The sequence below is a fragment of the Ambystoma mexicanum genome, chromosome 2p, assembly GCF_040938575.1.
Source record: "Ambystoma mexicanum isolate Mex_15411 chromosome 2p, UKY_AmexF1_1, whole genome shotgun sequence".
Taxonomy (NCBI): domain Eukaryota; kingdom Metazoa; phylum Chordata; class Amphibia; order Caudata; family Ambystomatidae; genus Ambystoma; species Ambystoma mexicanum.
Genome location: NC_090923.1, coordinates 1,401,001,259 through 1,401,017,112, shown reverse-complemented (window position 1 = coordinate 1,401,017,112; position 15,854 = coordinate 1,401,001,259). Strand labels below are relative to the sequence as shown.

General features: G+C 51.7%; 1 protein-coding gene across 3 annotated transcripts in view; it reads right to left on the bottom strand.

Moving 5' to 3' along the window:
- The window catches only part of DHX30 (DExH-box helicase 30), a 1,582,523-nt gene that overhangs the window by 159,665 nt on the left and 1,407,004 nt on the right, over positions 1-15,854 (bottom strand). For 2 of the 3 annotated variants that reach the window (XM_069645845.1, XM_069645846.1), the window contains one exon: positions 2,103-2,210. In XM_069645845.1, the coding sequence (XP_069501946.1) occupies positions 2,103-2,210 (108 nt within the window). The remainder of the gene's footprint in view (positions 1-2,102; positions 2,211-15,854) is intronic. The other variant, XM_069645844.1, reaches the window with a different exon arrangement.

Genomic DNA, 15,854 nt, shown 5'->3' with positions numbered 1-15,854 from the left:
CCCGCTTCCTGAGCATGTGACATTGGATACTGGAGACGTGGGCATGGTTAGTTTGGGCCTGAGAGAATTGCCAAGTTGTCCACCCAGCAATGGGAGTCATTTTTTGCCCGGGGTTAGCCTACCCCCTCCTCCCAACCCCAGCTGGGCTTCAAACTCCACTACCAACGGAGGATTTTGTCCATCAGTCCCACTCTCCTTAGTCTTCACCAATTCGCCAAGTTGCCCCTGCCCTTTCCTGCTCTCGGAGCTGTCCGAGGTTAAAAATCTCTTACTTGTCCCGATTAAGGGGGTGTTGGGTGACAAGGGGGAAGGAGAAGTGGGGAGGGTAAGAATGTGTTCTTCAGGGGGTGGGACCGGGGTTCCGAATCTTGGTATGGCCAAGGGAATCAACCCCTTGCTTTTTGAACTTCCCCCTGTCTCTGTGGATAGGTCCACCCCTGTTTTGAAGAGTGGACCAGAGGCGGTCATTCTCCCAGTATTATCCGAACGAAGGGAGACCATCGGGATTACAGGGTCTTTAAACTCAGGGACTAAACCTTCAGCATTGCCAAACCCCAATGCGAGAGTTCTGGGAAACTTGCGCCCTGTGGGGAGGGAGGTTGTCACCATAATGCCTGGTCTATGTAGGCCTTTGTTTGGGTACCAGCCTCGCGAAGATGGTAGCTCCTCTAGGGTGTTTCTCCATGGTGTCCCAAAATTGACCTCCTATAAACAAGAACCAAGAGACGCCCTCCATAACAAATGTCTTCACTGGTTGCGGGCAGTGGGGGAATGCGGATTTTGTCTCCAGGGTCTCTTTGCTGGAATGTACCAGACTGTCCAATCCTATAGCACATATGGACACTGTCAAACTAGTCTTGAGGGATCCCCACATGGCAAGGGCGGTCTTAGAAAAATGCAATGTCCCTGAGTGGTCAAGGAAAAGCGACACTGCATTTAGCGTATTCTCCATCAGTGTCCCTGCGTGCCATATCAGGGTTGCCCCTAGCACCAGTCCCCTTTCAGGGGCAAACTTGACTGCATTGGGTCCGAGGCGCCACGGGAAATAGCTGGGTTCGGGGGCTGACGGGAAATTATTTTTGGCTCGGAAGTTCTGTCTGGGGGCTTTTAGGAAGGGGGAAGTAATTTATAACGCCCTGTGGTTTATCTTTTGTTGTGGTTTTGTAATTATGTATTTCAACTGTTTTTTCAGCTTCATAACTGTATTGGTGGCCTTTTTCGTCCGAATAAAGTTGTTTGACTGACTGAAATTCAATGACATCACACAGACTCTCATGGGAGTGCCCTGGCTCCCACTGCAAGCATGTATACACTTCAAATCCTTCTGCATCATGTACAAGGCTGCCACCCTGAAGTCCAAAGCAACCTCACTGAGAAACTCACTATCTCTGGAGGCCTGTGATCCACCAGTAGTAAGGATATGTGCAGAAGGAAAGTGCCAGAAGACTGCCCATCTCTATCTGTTCCTCCAGTCCTATCAACATCAAACTCGACCCCTTGCTTCTACAGTTAAGGAGCTTCTCTTCAAGGAATGGATCCTCCCTAACACATAGCTTCTCTTCCAACTCTACATGAGACCCGGGTGATCTGATCCCCACTGTTTCCTCCCCTGGTTGCTTGTAGATCCCTTGTTGACAAATTCCCCCTAACCCTGTTAACCCCCCACTGCCTCGTTCCTCTGCTCCCCTCATGTTCTTCCCCCTATGATTGTTAAAAGCTCTGTTGCTTCTTGACATAGGTCTACGCTCAATAAATATCCTAATAGTAATCAAAAAAATATGTATCTTTTAATCAGAAAATAATTATGTTCTTGAAAAGGCAAACTTGTATTGAATATTTTGTCTCACAAATTTAAAGGAGAAAAAAAGTACAACTTTGCCATCAATTGTTGTCATTACCCGAGAATAGATGGGTAATACAATTAAATAATTGTGAACATCTACTCCTAATACACCATACTCAAAGCACCTTCCTAATCCAGCATAAGAGCAAATAACAGATTCTCAAAGAAAGGGAAAATCCAAAAAAAGGTGCAATGATTGACATTCATACATGCACATATATGCAATATTTATAGAGATAAGTTTGCTGTATAGGTGAACTTGCCTGTTAATGGTGGACTTGTGCATAAGAACAGGGCCAGTCTTTGTTCGATACGCAAGGCTGTTGGGTTTAAACTTCCCCTGTCTGGTTATCCTACCTTGCCTCACCTAAGAAAAGGGAAAAAAAAGCAGTCAGAATCTATGGAAGCCGAGTCAGAAACAGTTTTTCCAGAGCTGGTGAGGAGCAGTGCCAATTATACATTGTTCCCAATGCTCTAGAAATTATAAGTTACTCACTGTAGTGAGTCCCCATTCCTCCATACTGCATGGGCATCCCTTCCAAGGGACGGAGAAAGAACCTTTTTCACCAGAAAAAACCTTCTTCCCCTTTAAATGTAGAGGCGCGCGGAGGTGCGGCCCAGGTAGCATGCGGTGCCCCGACTCCGCCCTCCAGCTCCACACCTCAGTCCTCATTGACGCGTCGACAATAGATTTAACATTGCCTAATGACACCAGTATTATTAGGGGGGAGAATGGTGGAAGGTATAGAGGAAAGAGGATTAAGAGTACGTTAGCCACTACAGTAACTTATAATTACTCTTACGTCCCGTCCCATTTCCTCCCTACTACATGGGCGATTACAACTGAATGTAGCCCCAGGGTGGAGAGGAGACCCTCCTTAAGCAAATAGGTTCCTCAGAACCGCCTGAAAGCTGAGGGAGTGGCAATGAAATGGCCATTGCCTTGGCCCTGACTGCCTGGGCATGTACGTTGGCCGGGAGCGGCTTGTGCTGTCCGTCGTACGCTTCTTTGATGGGCGAGACCATCCAGCGGGATATGGAGGCTTTGGAGGCCCGATAGCCTGATCTTCAGCCTCCGAATGTGACAAACAGGGCATTCGACCTGCGGAAGCCCTTGGTCCTGTCCAAGTAAAATTGCAGGGCACGCCTGACATCCACGCAGGGCAGCGCCCTCTGTGCTTCGTCCTTGAGATCGGGAAAGAACGTAGGAAGGACTATTTACTCGTTCAAGTGGAAAGCAGACGGTACCTTGGGCATTTGGTTGTGTCCGCAGGACTACTTTGTCCTTGTGAAATGTAGTATAAGGCCCTGAGGCGACCAGCGCCTGTATTTCGCTGACTCTGCGAGCCAAGGTTATGTTATGATGTTCTTATGATCATTTCTAGAGCGCAACGGTCACCCAAAATTATCTTTGCTCTTTGAGAGAGGAGCAGGTCACTATCAAAAGCCTAGAATAAGTGAGTTTTGATGAGCCTTCTAAAGGGTAGGTAGTTTGAAGTTTTCTTTATGACGAGCGGAAGATCATTCCAAAGAAGAGCTGCGCCAATAGAAAAGGCCCGGCCACCAACCCGAGACCGTTTGATTCTTGGCACAAGAAGTTGCTCGGCTGTGGCAGAGTGAAGACTACACGTAGGGTAGTAACGGGTACATTTGGTTTGAAGATATTTGGCGCCCTGGTTGTGGGGGGCGCGATGCACTATACAGAGTGCCTTAAATTTGACCCGCTGGGCCACAGGGAGCCAGTGGAGAGTTCGAAGCACGGGGGAATTGTGTGCACCAAAGGGCGTGCCAGTTGCCACTTGAGCGGCTACGATTTGAAGCCGCTGGGTCAGACCCTTGGGTTGAGCTAGATACAAGGAGTTACAGTAATCTAGCTGTGACATAACCATGGCTGCCACTACCAGGGAACATAGAGGGATGGGGATCAAGGGTAGCACCTTCTTCAGAATTTCCAACTGGAGATGACCAGCCTGACACACCGCAGTGACTCGTTTGTCCATAGATAGAGATGCAGATAGCACAACCCCCAGATTTTTAATTTTATTAACCGGGGTGGGAAGAGGACCTAGAGATGACGCCAAAAGGAGGACACCCATAGCGTGGGATCATGGGGGCAACCCACCACCATCACCTTAGTTTTATCTTCATTTAACTTGAGCCGGTGAGGCTGACTAGCAAGGCTGCCTTGATGGTGACCAGCCCGATGTCTGCGGGCGCCCTTGGCTCAAACGGTTTGTGCACCAGAGCGCCCAAGACTATGTTGAGGTCCCACAAAGGGCGCAGCCTCTTGACGAGCGGGTAGAGCCTTGCTAGCCCCGTCAAATGTTTCCTGATAAGATTCGAGGAGAAGATCCCCCTCCTCCGAGTTTCTGTAAGCCCCTATGGCTGCGAGGTATGTACGGCAGGTGTCCACCTGCACACCAGAGTGGGCGAGGTGCGCCGAGAAGGAGAGCACGTCATCCAAAGAACATGCCAGGGGGTCGATTTCCATGGAGTCTGCCCAATGGCAGAATCTAGTCTATTTCCTCTTATACTGGGCCCTGGTAGCCTTGCTCCTTGCGCCCTGTATGATTTCCAGATTAGCCTGCGAGAGGCTGAGGTGCCGCAGCGTTACCTGCTCAAGTACCACGTTATGAGGGCTAGTTTCAGTGGGGCAGGGTGGATGACCCTGCCCCCCTGTTGTCCCAGAAGATGTGCTGGGCCTGTCGTGAGGTGAATCGGAGGCACCTCTGTGAAGCTGAGCAGCTCCGGAAACCATGGCCTGGCCAACCACCATGGAGCTATTAGAATGATGTTGAGTTGGCGAGGCTCCTTGATCTTGAAAATAACCCTGTGAATCAGCGGAGTGGGTGGGAAGGTGTAAGCCCTCATGCTGTTCCGCTGAAGCCGAAATGCGTCGGCCAGGGAGCCTTGGCCCTGTCCCTGCCAGGAGGCGTACTGAGGGCACTTCTTGTTGTGCCAGGTGGCAAAGAGATCCACCTGGGGATGACCCCACCTGTTGAAGATCTCCTGAATGACGAGGTCGTTTAGCTGGCCCTCGTAATTGTCCACTCCCAACCTGCTGAGCCTGTCTGCCTCTAGGTTGGCTTCCCCCGGGAGGTGGAGTGCCGTGAGGTAAATGTCGTTTTCCAGGGCCCACTCCTACATGCTGATTGCCAGTCTTTACAGCGGAGGAGATATGGTGCCTCCCTGCTTGTTGAAGTAGTAAATGCTTTTCGAGTTGTCTGTCTGGATGAGGACAACCTTACCCCGAGAAGTGGTAAGAAAGCTCTGAGCAATAGCCAGATGGCGCTCAGCTCTAACCAATTCATGTTGTATTCCTGCTCATGTCGAGTCCAGGTGCAGTGGACGGATAGATCATCCAGGGTGGCTCCCCAGCCCTCGAGCGAGGAGTCTGTGGTAATGGTGGCCCGCGGCGAGGGCGGCCGGAAGGGCTGGCCTGTCCGTAGGTTACAGTCCCTGGACCACCATGTTAGGTCCGGGCAGAGAGATGGAGGAACGTTGATCCTCTCGGATTGGGAGCCCCGCTCCTGGTTCCTCGATGCCACGAAGTGCAGCTGAATCCTCCTCATCCTCAATCTCGTGTGGAACGGCTAATAGGACCGCCGCCAAGATACCAAGGAGATGCTGGTACCACCATGCCGAGGCCAGCTCTCTGCCGAGGAAGTGCGATGTGGCCCGCTTGATGGCCGAGATCTTGTCCTCCAAAGGAAATACCTTCTCGGAGCATGTGTCCCAGATGAGGCCCAAGAATTTCAGAGTATGCGTGGGCTGCAGCTGCGACTTCTTGAGATTGAGCGAGAAGCCCAGATCGTGCAGTGTTCATAAGGGCATGGGAGGAGTGGTGAACCGCTTCTGGAGATGTAGCCCTGACAAGCCAGTCGGGAGGTATAGGTAGATGTGGAGGCCCTGTGCTCTCAGGAGGGGAGCCACCGTATTCATTAGCCTGGTAAAACCCTGGGGGCCGAGTTGAGGCCAAAAGGAAGTACCTTGTATTAAAAATGGTAGCCCATAGTCCTGAACCGTAGCAAAGAACAATGGGGCTGTCAAATCAGGACATGTAGGTACGCGTCCTTCAGTTCCAGGGAGCACATCCAGTCTCCCTTGCACAATGTCTCCGCTATAAAAGGTGGCGTAACCATCCTACATTTTTGTAGGGGTAAGGAGAGGTTGAGGGTGGAAAGGTCCAGCACAATTCTCAGGCCAGCCTGTTTCTTCTTCTGAATGGCAAAAATCCTGGAGTAAAAGCCCAAGCCTCGCTGGGAGGCTGGGACTTCCTCCACAGCCTGGCTCTCGACGAGCGACCGGATCTCCGCCAGAAGAGTTGCTGTCCCAACCTGAGGGAGTGGAGGGGCGGAGGAAGGAGAGGCTGGGATGGGATGGGTAGGCGGTACCCCATGGATACTACGGAGAGGATCCAGAGTCTCTGAAATTCTGGCACCAGACATGTGCATGGAGAGCAAGCCTGCCCCCGACTGGAGACACGTGGACCCGAAAGGGGCACGTCATGCTTTCTGTCCCTCGGAGGCTATCGCAGAGATCGGGGACTGGAAAAAAACCTTACTCCCCCCGCTCCCTCTTTAGTTGCTTGCGCCGGTTCTGGGACAGCGAGCGGTCCGACTGCCTGGATCTCCGTTCCTGGAAGCCGCGGAACCCTCCATAAGTACGCCCCCTGTCGGAGCGCTGCTGTGACTGGGTGTACGACTTGAGCGTGGTCTTTGTCAAGATGGATAAAGACTTGGCTGTTTGTGTGCTGTTTTTCTTCTTGTCCAGCTCTTTGTCCATGGTGGAGTGGAAGAGGTCCCCCCACCCCCCTCGAACAGTACATCTAAAATGCGTTCCTGGACATCCGGGTTGAATTTCGTTTCCCGGAGCTAGGCTGTCCTTCTCATGTCCGTGGCGATACAGATGGCACAGCCAGAGGTGTCAATATGGGCCACAGTGGATTCCATGAGGTCCTGCGTCACCAGCTTGGCCTCAGCCAGTCCCCCCCTTAAAACGTGATTGGCTCTGCGTAGGAAGTTCCAGGAGGAAGTCTGCAATTTCCCGCCATAACCTCTGGTTAGCGGCCACCAGTATGGCATCGGCATTGTCCTGACGAAGATGCAAGGACGCGTTGGAACAGAGCTTCTCCCTATATGCCTCCAAGATCATCTCCTCCTCCTTGCCTAGCTGCACCGCATAGAAGGAGACTGAGGACGACTGAGGCTTGGAGTATAGTGATGCCGCAGCGATCACCGAGGAGTGTGGCTGAGGATGAGCCGATAGCAAGAGTGTATCTCCCTCCATCTGCCTGTACTTGCCGTCCAGGCGTCGATTGACCAGCTGGACCAAGTGGGGCTTGAGCCAACCCTTTTTGGCCAGGGAGATTACTTCGGTATGCAGAGGAAGGGAATAGTTTCTTACCTGTAACTCCATTTCTCCAGCATTGGTATCTTTCATGGATTCACATGCTTAGAATATTCCCCGTCGTCAGGCTGGGAATCCCCGGTACATTATACAGACCCTTTCCCGTAGGAAAACTTTTTCGACGCTTATGCGCCCTATCCACCTCGTTTTGTATCATGCGTGCCCGCGCCGTCAGGACGCCATGATATAAATACAGGACCCGCCCCCGCGCTCCCTCAGATTTCGGCCCCCAAAGTAGTGGGGGAACCAATTTGCATGCCAAGGGGAGGCCGGCGGGCGCATGGGAATCCATGAAAGATACCAATGCTGGAGAAATGGAGTTACAGGTAAGAAACTATTCCCTTCTCCAGCATTGGATCTTTCATGGATTCACATGCTTAGAATAGATTACATAGCAGTACCATCCCGAAAAGAGGAGGCGTGCATGCAAACTCACATACTTTCCTCACAATGCCCGACCCCTATGGTCGTGTACCCATCAGCAATTGTTAACACAGAGAGCGAACAATACTCAATCATAATTGCAAGAAGATGTAACCCCTCAACCGGGGCTTACCTTACTGGAATAGGTGTCGAAGTACCGCCTGTCCCATCCGAGTATCTTCGGCATGTTGTTGTGACAGGCAGTAATGGCAGGTAAACGTGTGTGTAGCCGCCCAGGTAGCCGCCATGCAGATGTCCCCCAGAGGGACTCCAGACCACAGCGCCGTCGACGATGCCGCCGCTCTAGTTGAATGAGCTCTTGGGCGTCGCAGCAGAGGCTTCCCAGCCTTGGAATGGCAGTACGAAATGGTAGACGATACCCATCTTGACAGTCCTTGCTTTGAAATGGCTTTGCCTTTAGCACCCAAACCATAGGCCACGAACAATTGTCTTGTTTCCCTGAAAGGTTGCGTGCGATGAAGATAAAACTTGAGAGCCCTTTTCACGTCTAATGTGTGTAACGTGCGCTCCGCTCCCGAGCATGGCTCTGGAAAAAACGTAGGTAAGACAATAGAGGAATGTTTATGGAACACTGAAGGAGCTTTCGGTATGAACTGTGGGTTAGTGGCAAGGACCACCTTGTTCTTGAAAAATCTTAAGTATGGTGGGTCTACCATTAGAGCTTGGATTTCCGAAATACGTCGGGCTGAAGTGATGGCCAACAGGAAGGCCAATTTCCATGACAAAAACTTTAGAGACGATGATGACATTGGTTCAAAAGGAGGTTTCATAAGAGACGCTAACACCAGATTGAGGCTCCACACCGGAGGAAATCTCTTCTCGGGAGGGAAACTCCTGAACAAACCTTTAAGGAAGTGCTTAATCAGGCAGTCGCTGAATAATGGTGCGGAATGTCGTTGACGTGTAAACCTGGAGATGGCGGCCAGGTGTACTTTTATCGACGACACCGATAAGCCCTTTTGAGCTAAGAACAGCAAGTATGGAAGGAGCTGTTCCGGCGTAATCGACTGCGGAACCATACCTGGTTGATCCACACACCACTGACAGAAACTCCTCCATTTGTACGAGTATGAAGTGTTTGTGGAAGGTGCTCTTGCCGCTTGCAGAATACGACGACACTCCTCCGGAATCGTTAGCTGACCAAATTCGGCGAAGTCAGGAGCCAGGCCGTCAACTTGAGGCTGTCCGGGTCGTGATGCCAAACGATACCCTCCTGTCGAGACAGAAGGTTGGGGATCTTCCTGAACCTCATTGGCTCCGCCGCCGCTAAGTGCAGTAGGTCTGAAAACCACACCTGTCTGGCCCAATACGGGGCCACCAGAATCACCCGACATGGGTACTTGAGGATCCATTGCAACGTCCTCCGGATAAGAGGGAATGCGTACAGGGGAAGGAGAAGGCATCCCCCAGTGAGCCCTGCTGAGGCCATCTGCTTGCATACTGCGGGCATTTCCTGTTGTCCTTCGTCGCGAACAGATCGATGGAAGGATGTCCCCACTTCCTGAATACATGTTGTAGTTGCTGGTCGTTCAGCACCCATTCGTGAACTTCGTTCATTTCCCTGCTGAGGGCATCTGCCTCCACATTATTCACACCTGGCAGGTGGAACGCCAAGATTTGCATGTTGTGTTGCAGGGCCCAATGCCAGATTTTCTGTGCCTCCATCGACAGGGACCTGGAACGTGTTCCTCCTTGTTTCCTTAGGTAAAACATTGTAGTCGTGTTGTCCGTCATGACACGCACCACAGAGTCTCTCAGTTGAGGAAGAAAAGATTTTAGAGCCCACCGCACTGCTCTCAGTTCTAGCAGGTTGATATGCAGGGAGGACTCTTGTAACGACCACCGGCCTTGTACCTGTAACGTATCCAGATGAGCTCCCCACCCGCTCAGCGATGCATCCGTCACCACCGTCTTCTGGAACTCCGGTTCCACCAGAGGCATTCCTTTCGTTAAATGAGTAGAAACTCTCCACCAACGGAGTGCTTGTACCAGTTGTTCGTCGATGACCAGTCTGTCGGACCAGCGACCATGGCTCTGCGTCCAGCGGTCCGCTAGAAATTCCTGGCAAGGCCTCATAAACAGACGGCAGTTGTTTATCAACGGAATGCAGGATGACATGGTCCCTAGCAGGGACATGTATTTGCGCACCGACACCCTGGTACCGCATCTCCATTCCGACGCCTTGCTTTGTAGCTTCTGAATTCTTTCGCTGGATGGTATTACAAGGCTTGTGTGCGTATGAAACTCCGCTCCCAGAAAGACCAAGGTCCTCGAAGGCTCTACGGAGGACTTGCTGAAGTTTATCGCGAAGCCCAGTTCCTGTAAGAGGGACATCGTGGCCCCCAGACTGTTTTGTGTTTGTTCCATGGACGAACCTCTGACCAGCCAGTCGTCTAGATAGGGATAGACATGGTGACCGTCCTTCCTTAAATGGGCCGCTATAGGGGCCAAACACTTGGTGAACGTCCTGGGGGAGGACTTGAGACCGAACGGGAGGACCTTGAACTGAAAATGCTTTCGCCCGACGACGAACCTTAAATATCTCCTGTTTCGTGGACGTATTGGGATATGAAAGTATGCGTCCTGAAGGTCTAGCGACGACAGATAATCCATGGGTTGCACTGACCTGATAACCTCCTGGAGCTTTAGCATTTTGAATTTTGAGCTCTTTAGCCATTTGTTGAGTACCCTCAGGTCGAGAATGGGCCTCCATTTTCCATTTGGCTTCTTGACAACGAAGAACCGGGAGTAAACCCCTTGTCCTTCCTGTGCCACAGGAACCTGTTCTACCGCTCCTTTTTGCAGCATAAGCGCCACCTCTTGTCTTAGAACTAGAAAGTGGGGCTGGGCCGAAAACACTGGCGGAAGACTTGGAGGCTTGTTTTTGAATTGCAGCGCATGACCCATGCGAATCGTGTCCAGAACCCATCGATCTGTGGTGATGCATTTCCATTGGTCGATATGATGAGAGACTCGACCCCCCAGGACGTTCCGAAGGCCGTCAATGGTTGCTGGTTTGCTTGTCCTTCGTCGACGAGGGACCCGAGCCGCGTCGTCTGGAGGCTTGATAATCTCTGCCTCTACGTGCCGACTGGGATGCACGTCTGTAACCTTGTGAGGAGTATGAGGGCCTGTTAAATCCACGGTCCCTAGAGGCTCCAAAGCGGGAGTTTCCGGAAGCACCCCTGAAGGGGCGAAAGGAGCGAAAACTTCTACCTGTCTGGAGGGCGCCGAGAGACCTAGCGGTATCCGTGTCTTCTTTCATCCCCTTCAAGGCTTCATCTACCTTGTCTCCAAACAGATGTTCTCCTTCACATGGCATGTCTAGGACTTTATATTGGACTTCGGGTCTAAAAGTAGTACATTTGAGCCACGCTTGTCGACGTAGTACTACGCCATGATTGATTTGTTTGAACCCAGACTCTGCTAGGTCCACCGCAATATTAATTGCATGGTTCGAGGCCTCCTCACCCTCTCGTACTAGCAACATGGCTGCTTTTCGATGTTCTTCCGGCAGATGTTCTAGGATAGGGGCTAGTTTATGCCACATCTCCCTATCGTAACGTGATACAATCGCCAAGGAGTTGGCTGCTCTTACCGTCGTGGCGCCGACTGAGAGCACCTTTTTTCCAAAGGTGTCCTGCCTCCTGGCCTCGCTTTCTGGTGGGGTTGAACATTTTTGCTGTACTCTGGCCTTCCTAGCCGCTGCCGCCGATACCACAGAGTCTGACGGAGGCTGTGATGTTAGACATTTTGGAGTGGACTCCGGAGCTTTAAACTTTTTCTCAATACGCCCCTTAATAGCCGGTTCCGAGAACGGATGACGCATCGTCTTGAGGCCTTCTTGCCACACGTGGTCCAGGATTGGGATGGCTAATACCGATTTTCACCTTTGACCTATGTGATCAAAAAGAAAACAGTCCTTCTTTTGCTCCTCAGGAATTAAGCCGAACTCGGAACACGCTTTTCCCATCATTGCATGGAAGGCTCCCACATCATCCGGAGGAGATGGTTGTGCCTGGCTCCTCGTAGACTCTACCTCTACATCCGAATTCCATGTTGGGTCTCTCGACGGTGACAGGGAAATGTCCGACCCTGAGTCACCTCGTATAGAATCGGACTCCGATAGCTCACCCTCCTCCTGCGCTCGAGGACGATCCTTCACCACCTGGGAGGCCGATGGGCTTTTGGTCGTCGAGCGAGCTGCTTGAGCTTGTTCGTCGACGGAAGGTGCAGAGAATATCAACGATGAAGTGCCAGGCTGAGGGATTTGCGTATCCAGACGCTGCAGGAGCTTCTGAAGTGTATTAAGAACATCCAGAGACAAAACCGTCTGGGGGGTCAGCAACGTCGAGGATAGAGGGACCACGCCCCCACTCGCACTCGTCGTCGACGTATTGGAAGGCCGTAAACCCAAGTCCGACGGCTGCATAACCATGCCACATTCTCCTTCCACCGACGACACCGACAAGGCCGTGTCTGGCTGCAGTAGGACCTCAGGGGGGGCCGGGTCACAAACCTCTGGCTGCCAGGCCATAGATGGAGTCACCGTCGACGAAGGAATCCCCATAACTGCTGCCTGAATAGTAATAGGCATCGTCAGCGACACCGGGGTCGACGAGCCAGTAGCCGGCACCGAGCCTTTAGACTTCGTAGCTGATTTCGTTGCCGACTTCCCTGCTGAAGCGTCTCGACTCACGGACGACCTAGGACGGTCCCCTGAGGAGGATTTTGATGCCGCTTGCCTCTCCGTCTTAGAGGATGAGGAGGAGGAGGACTTTTTGTGTGACGAGGAAGCCCCAGCATGCTTCCCCGTATGTTTGTCCGCAGGGCATTTTTCGACAGGCCGCACCTTCTTCGAGGGAGGCTCTGACTTGCTCCTGGAGGCCTTGGAGCCAACTTCTGATGCCGGATAGGCACCCGCTCCGTCGTTAAGCCAGTCGACCAACCTTCTTTTCCAGTCTTTAAGGGTTTTTTGGGAGAAACCCTGGCATATCTCGCATGTATCCGCCGTGTGGTGCGGGTGGAGACAGTAGATACAATCCATGTGGGCATCACCTTCATAGACTTTTTTGAGTCCACATGTCGCACAAGGACGAAATAATGCTTTTCCGGACATATTTTTTCCAGAATGTAGCGTCGCCGAAGCGAAAATACAACCTAATTTCGATTAGCAGTAACCACGAGGATCCCACTACTTTGAAAGACGGTTGAAATCTGAGGGAGCGCGGGGGCGGGTCCTGTATTTATATCATGGCGTCCTGACGGCGCGGGCACGCATGATACAAAACGAGGTGGATAGGGCGCATAAGCGTCGAAAAAGTTTTCCTACGGGAAAGGGTCTGTATAATGTACCGGGGATTCCCAGCCTGACGACGGGGAATATTCTAAGCATGTGAATCCATGAAAGATCCAATGCTGGAGAATCCCCGTTTTGGCAGAGGGGCATCGTGTGCGGACTTCAGCCAGAACCCCCTCTGCCGGCTGTTCGACCTTAGGTTGGGGTAGGCCCAGGTACTCCGCCAGACCCGCAAGACGTTCGTGGAAGGCCCTAGCTGAGAATGGCGTGTCCGGATCCTCCTCCTCATCCGTATCCTGTGGATCAGGAGGATCCTGTGGAGGTGGAGAGGTAGCTGGAGCCAGAGGCTGAGGTACAGGGACCACGGCCGGAGGAATCGGCTGGGGGACCAGAGGCAACGCACCGGCAGAGGTGTTTGTGGTGCCGCTAGCATTGTAGGGAGGACCTCCCTGTTGGCGTCCTTGAGGATAACCCCCATACGAGGTGACTTAATGAGTCCAAGGAACCTCTCGAAGAACCCCTCCTCACTGGTTGGAGAGGTGGCAGGGGATTCTGACGGGGAGCCGGGGGCTGCTGGAGCTGCTGCATACCCTCCCCGTATGGATACATTGGGAAGCTGCCCTGCACATAAGGATAGGCTGTAGGCCACGTACCTAGTTGAGGCCAGTCCCATCTCGAAACTCCTTCGCCGAAATCCTGGAATGGCATCGGACAGGTGCCCATGTCTGGCGCGGCAGACATCTTGTCGAGCTACCTGCCACGTGCCTGTGATGTGTTGCTTGGCTCGCTGGACCCAGCTTCCTCCAAGACTCTTGAGTGTGGATCACGAGGCCTACCCTGCTCCTCGGGCCTATACCCAGTAGGTGTGACACCCTCGACCCAGGGGTCGGTAGAGCTGCGTTTATGCATCCCCTCTGACGTCTTGCCGGTACTAGGACGTAGACCCTCGGCCATATTGCCGGTACAAGGGCGGAGCCCCTCGGATGACAATCCGGTATAAGAGCCTTCCGGTCCCTCAACACTGCCACTGGGAGGATCCAAGGATCCCTCTGCCCGAAGGCCGGTAGCTGCAGCAGCCTTGCTGCACGTGCTGGTACAAGGACCTGAACGGTCCCTCCCGCGCGGGAGTGTCCTTGGGAAGGAGTCTCGTTTGCGGGGTGCGATGGAAAATATCGGCCCTACTTTGGGCCTGGCTCGGTGCTTCACAAAGTTTTTGAGGTCCTCGGGAGGCATCTTCTGGAAGAGCTCCCTCCACCTGGCTAGTCTGTTCGAAGACAGCGAGCCACATACTGTACAAGCTTGCCAACCGTGGTCTGGGCCAAGGCAACGTAGGCAGAGGGCGTGGGGATCTGAAGTTCGGAAGAGCCAGTCGCAGGATGGACGCCTGCTGAACCCAGTAGAAGTCGACATGCACCGGGGTGGAGCGTGATGCCTGATGACTGGGTACCTGAATGTTAAAAAGACAAAAAAAAGAAAGAGAAGAAGTATTTGCGCGTGGAATTACATGGCCGAAGCCAAACCCAGGAGCGCTGGTGTATTCGGCCCGTTCCTGTCGATGCGGAAAAGGGGACTGGGGTGTGGCGTCAGACAGGGCCGCACTCCCGCACGCCTCTAAATTTAAAGGGGAAGAAGGCTTTTCTGGTGAAAAAAGGTCTGTCTCCGGTCTCTTGGAAGGGACACCCATGCAGTATGGAGGAAAGGGGACGGGACGCATGAGTATATCACAAACCCTCTCCTCTGAGATGCAATGTAAACGGTAGACTAGTAACAGTGCTTTTCGGGAAAAACAAAACCACATTGGGACATGACAAGGGGGATTAAAGCATTTCGAACAAGTGACTAACAGTGCAGAGAGTTAAAGGGAATATGAGCACTATTTTCATTAACAGGGTGAATGCACACTACTGGAAGCATCCAGATACATACCAATCTCCAAAGATGATGGAACTCATTCTCGGACCATAATATAGTGCGGGCCAGCAATGTTTTGTGTCTGTCAATGCGTTATACATTAAAAATGATCTGTAATGTTTTTACTAGACTACACTTTATGATCTATCAAGAAGTGGCATATGCATTTTATATCTTGCAATATTATACTTAATTAAAATTACTCACAGGACTGAATGATAGCTCTCGTGGCTGCGGTGCAGCCAGTTAGTTGGCACTCAGTATAAGAGTGCGTTGGCAATTTCAATCGAACATTCTTTGACTTAAGCAGTCAACCACACCATGTGCAATGTTGGGTCCTTTTACTGCCCCCTGTGTCCTCCGTCCCTTCCTTCCTTCTGCCAAACCTCCACCTGCCATAATCCCTATGCTTTGGAATGTGCAATGTGTTCTAGAATGTTAGTGTGTCAGTTGGTGGAAAGGAAGCGCTATGAGCACTAGGGTCAATATCCCTCTTTGAACGTGAAGAATGAAGATCTTCTCTACCCGAACCGTGACCCTCCTTCGTGTTGTGGCGAGACCTCACTAGTAATTTACAGGAAATTACACCACCACCAAAATGTTTCTTACCTTTACGCAGAGCTGTCCAGTGACGGCATCATCTATATATTAAAACTTGCATGACATGAGAGGCTGCAAGCAATATACCAATTAGCACCCCCCCACCCGCTTTCAATATAACAGTATAGTTAGTGAAAATGCAGAGAACACACAGGTCTGGCAGGGGCTTGGTAGATCTGCAGTATTCAAGGTTTAGCTCATCAAAATCGAGCTAGGAGAGTCTGATATGAAGGAGAACTTTAAAATAATAATGCACATTTTTTATTTGCATCACTTACTTTGTGCTAAGTATGGATTGCAAAAATATATCTGAAGTATGAATTTAAATAAGAAAGGTTTCAGTGTTGA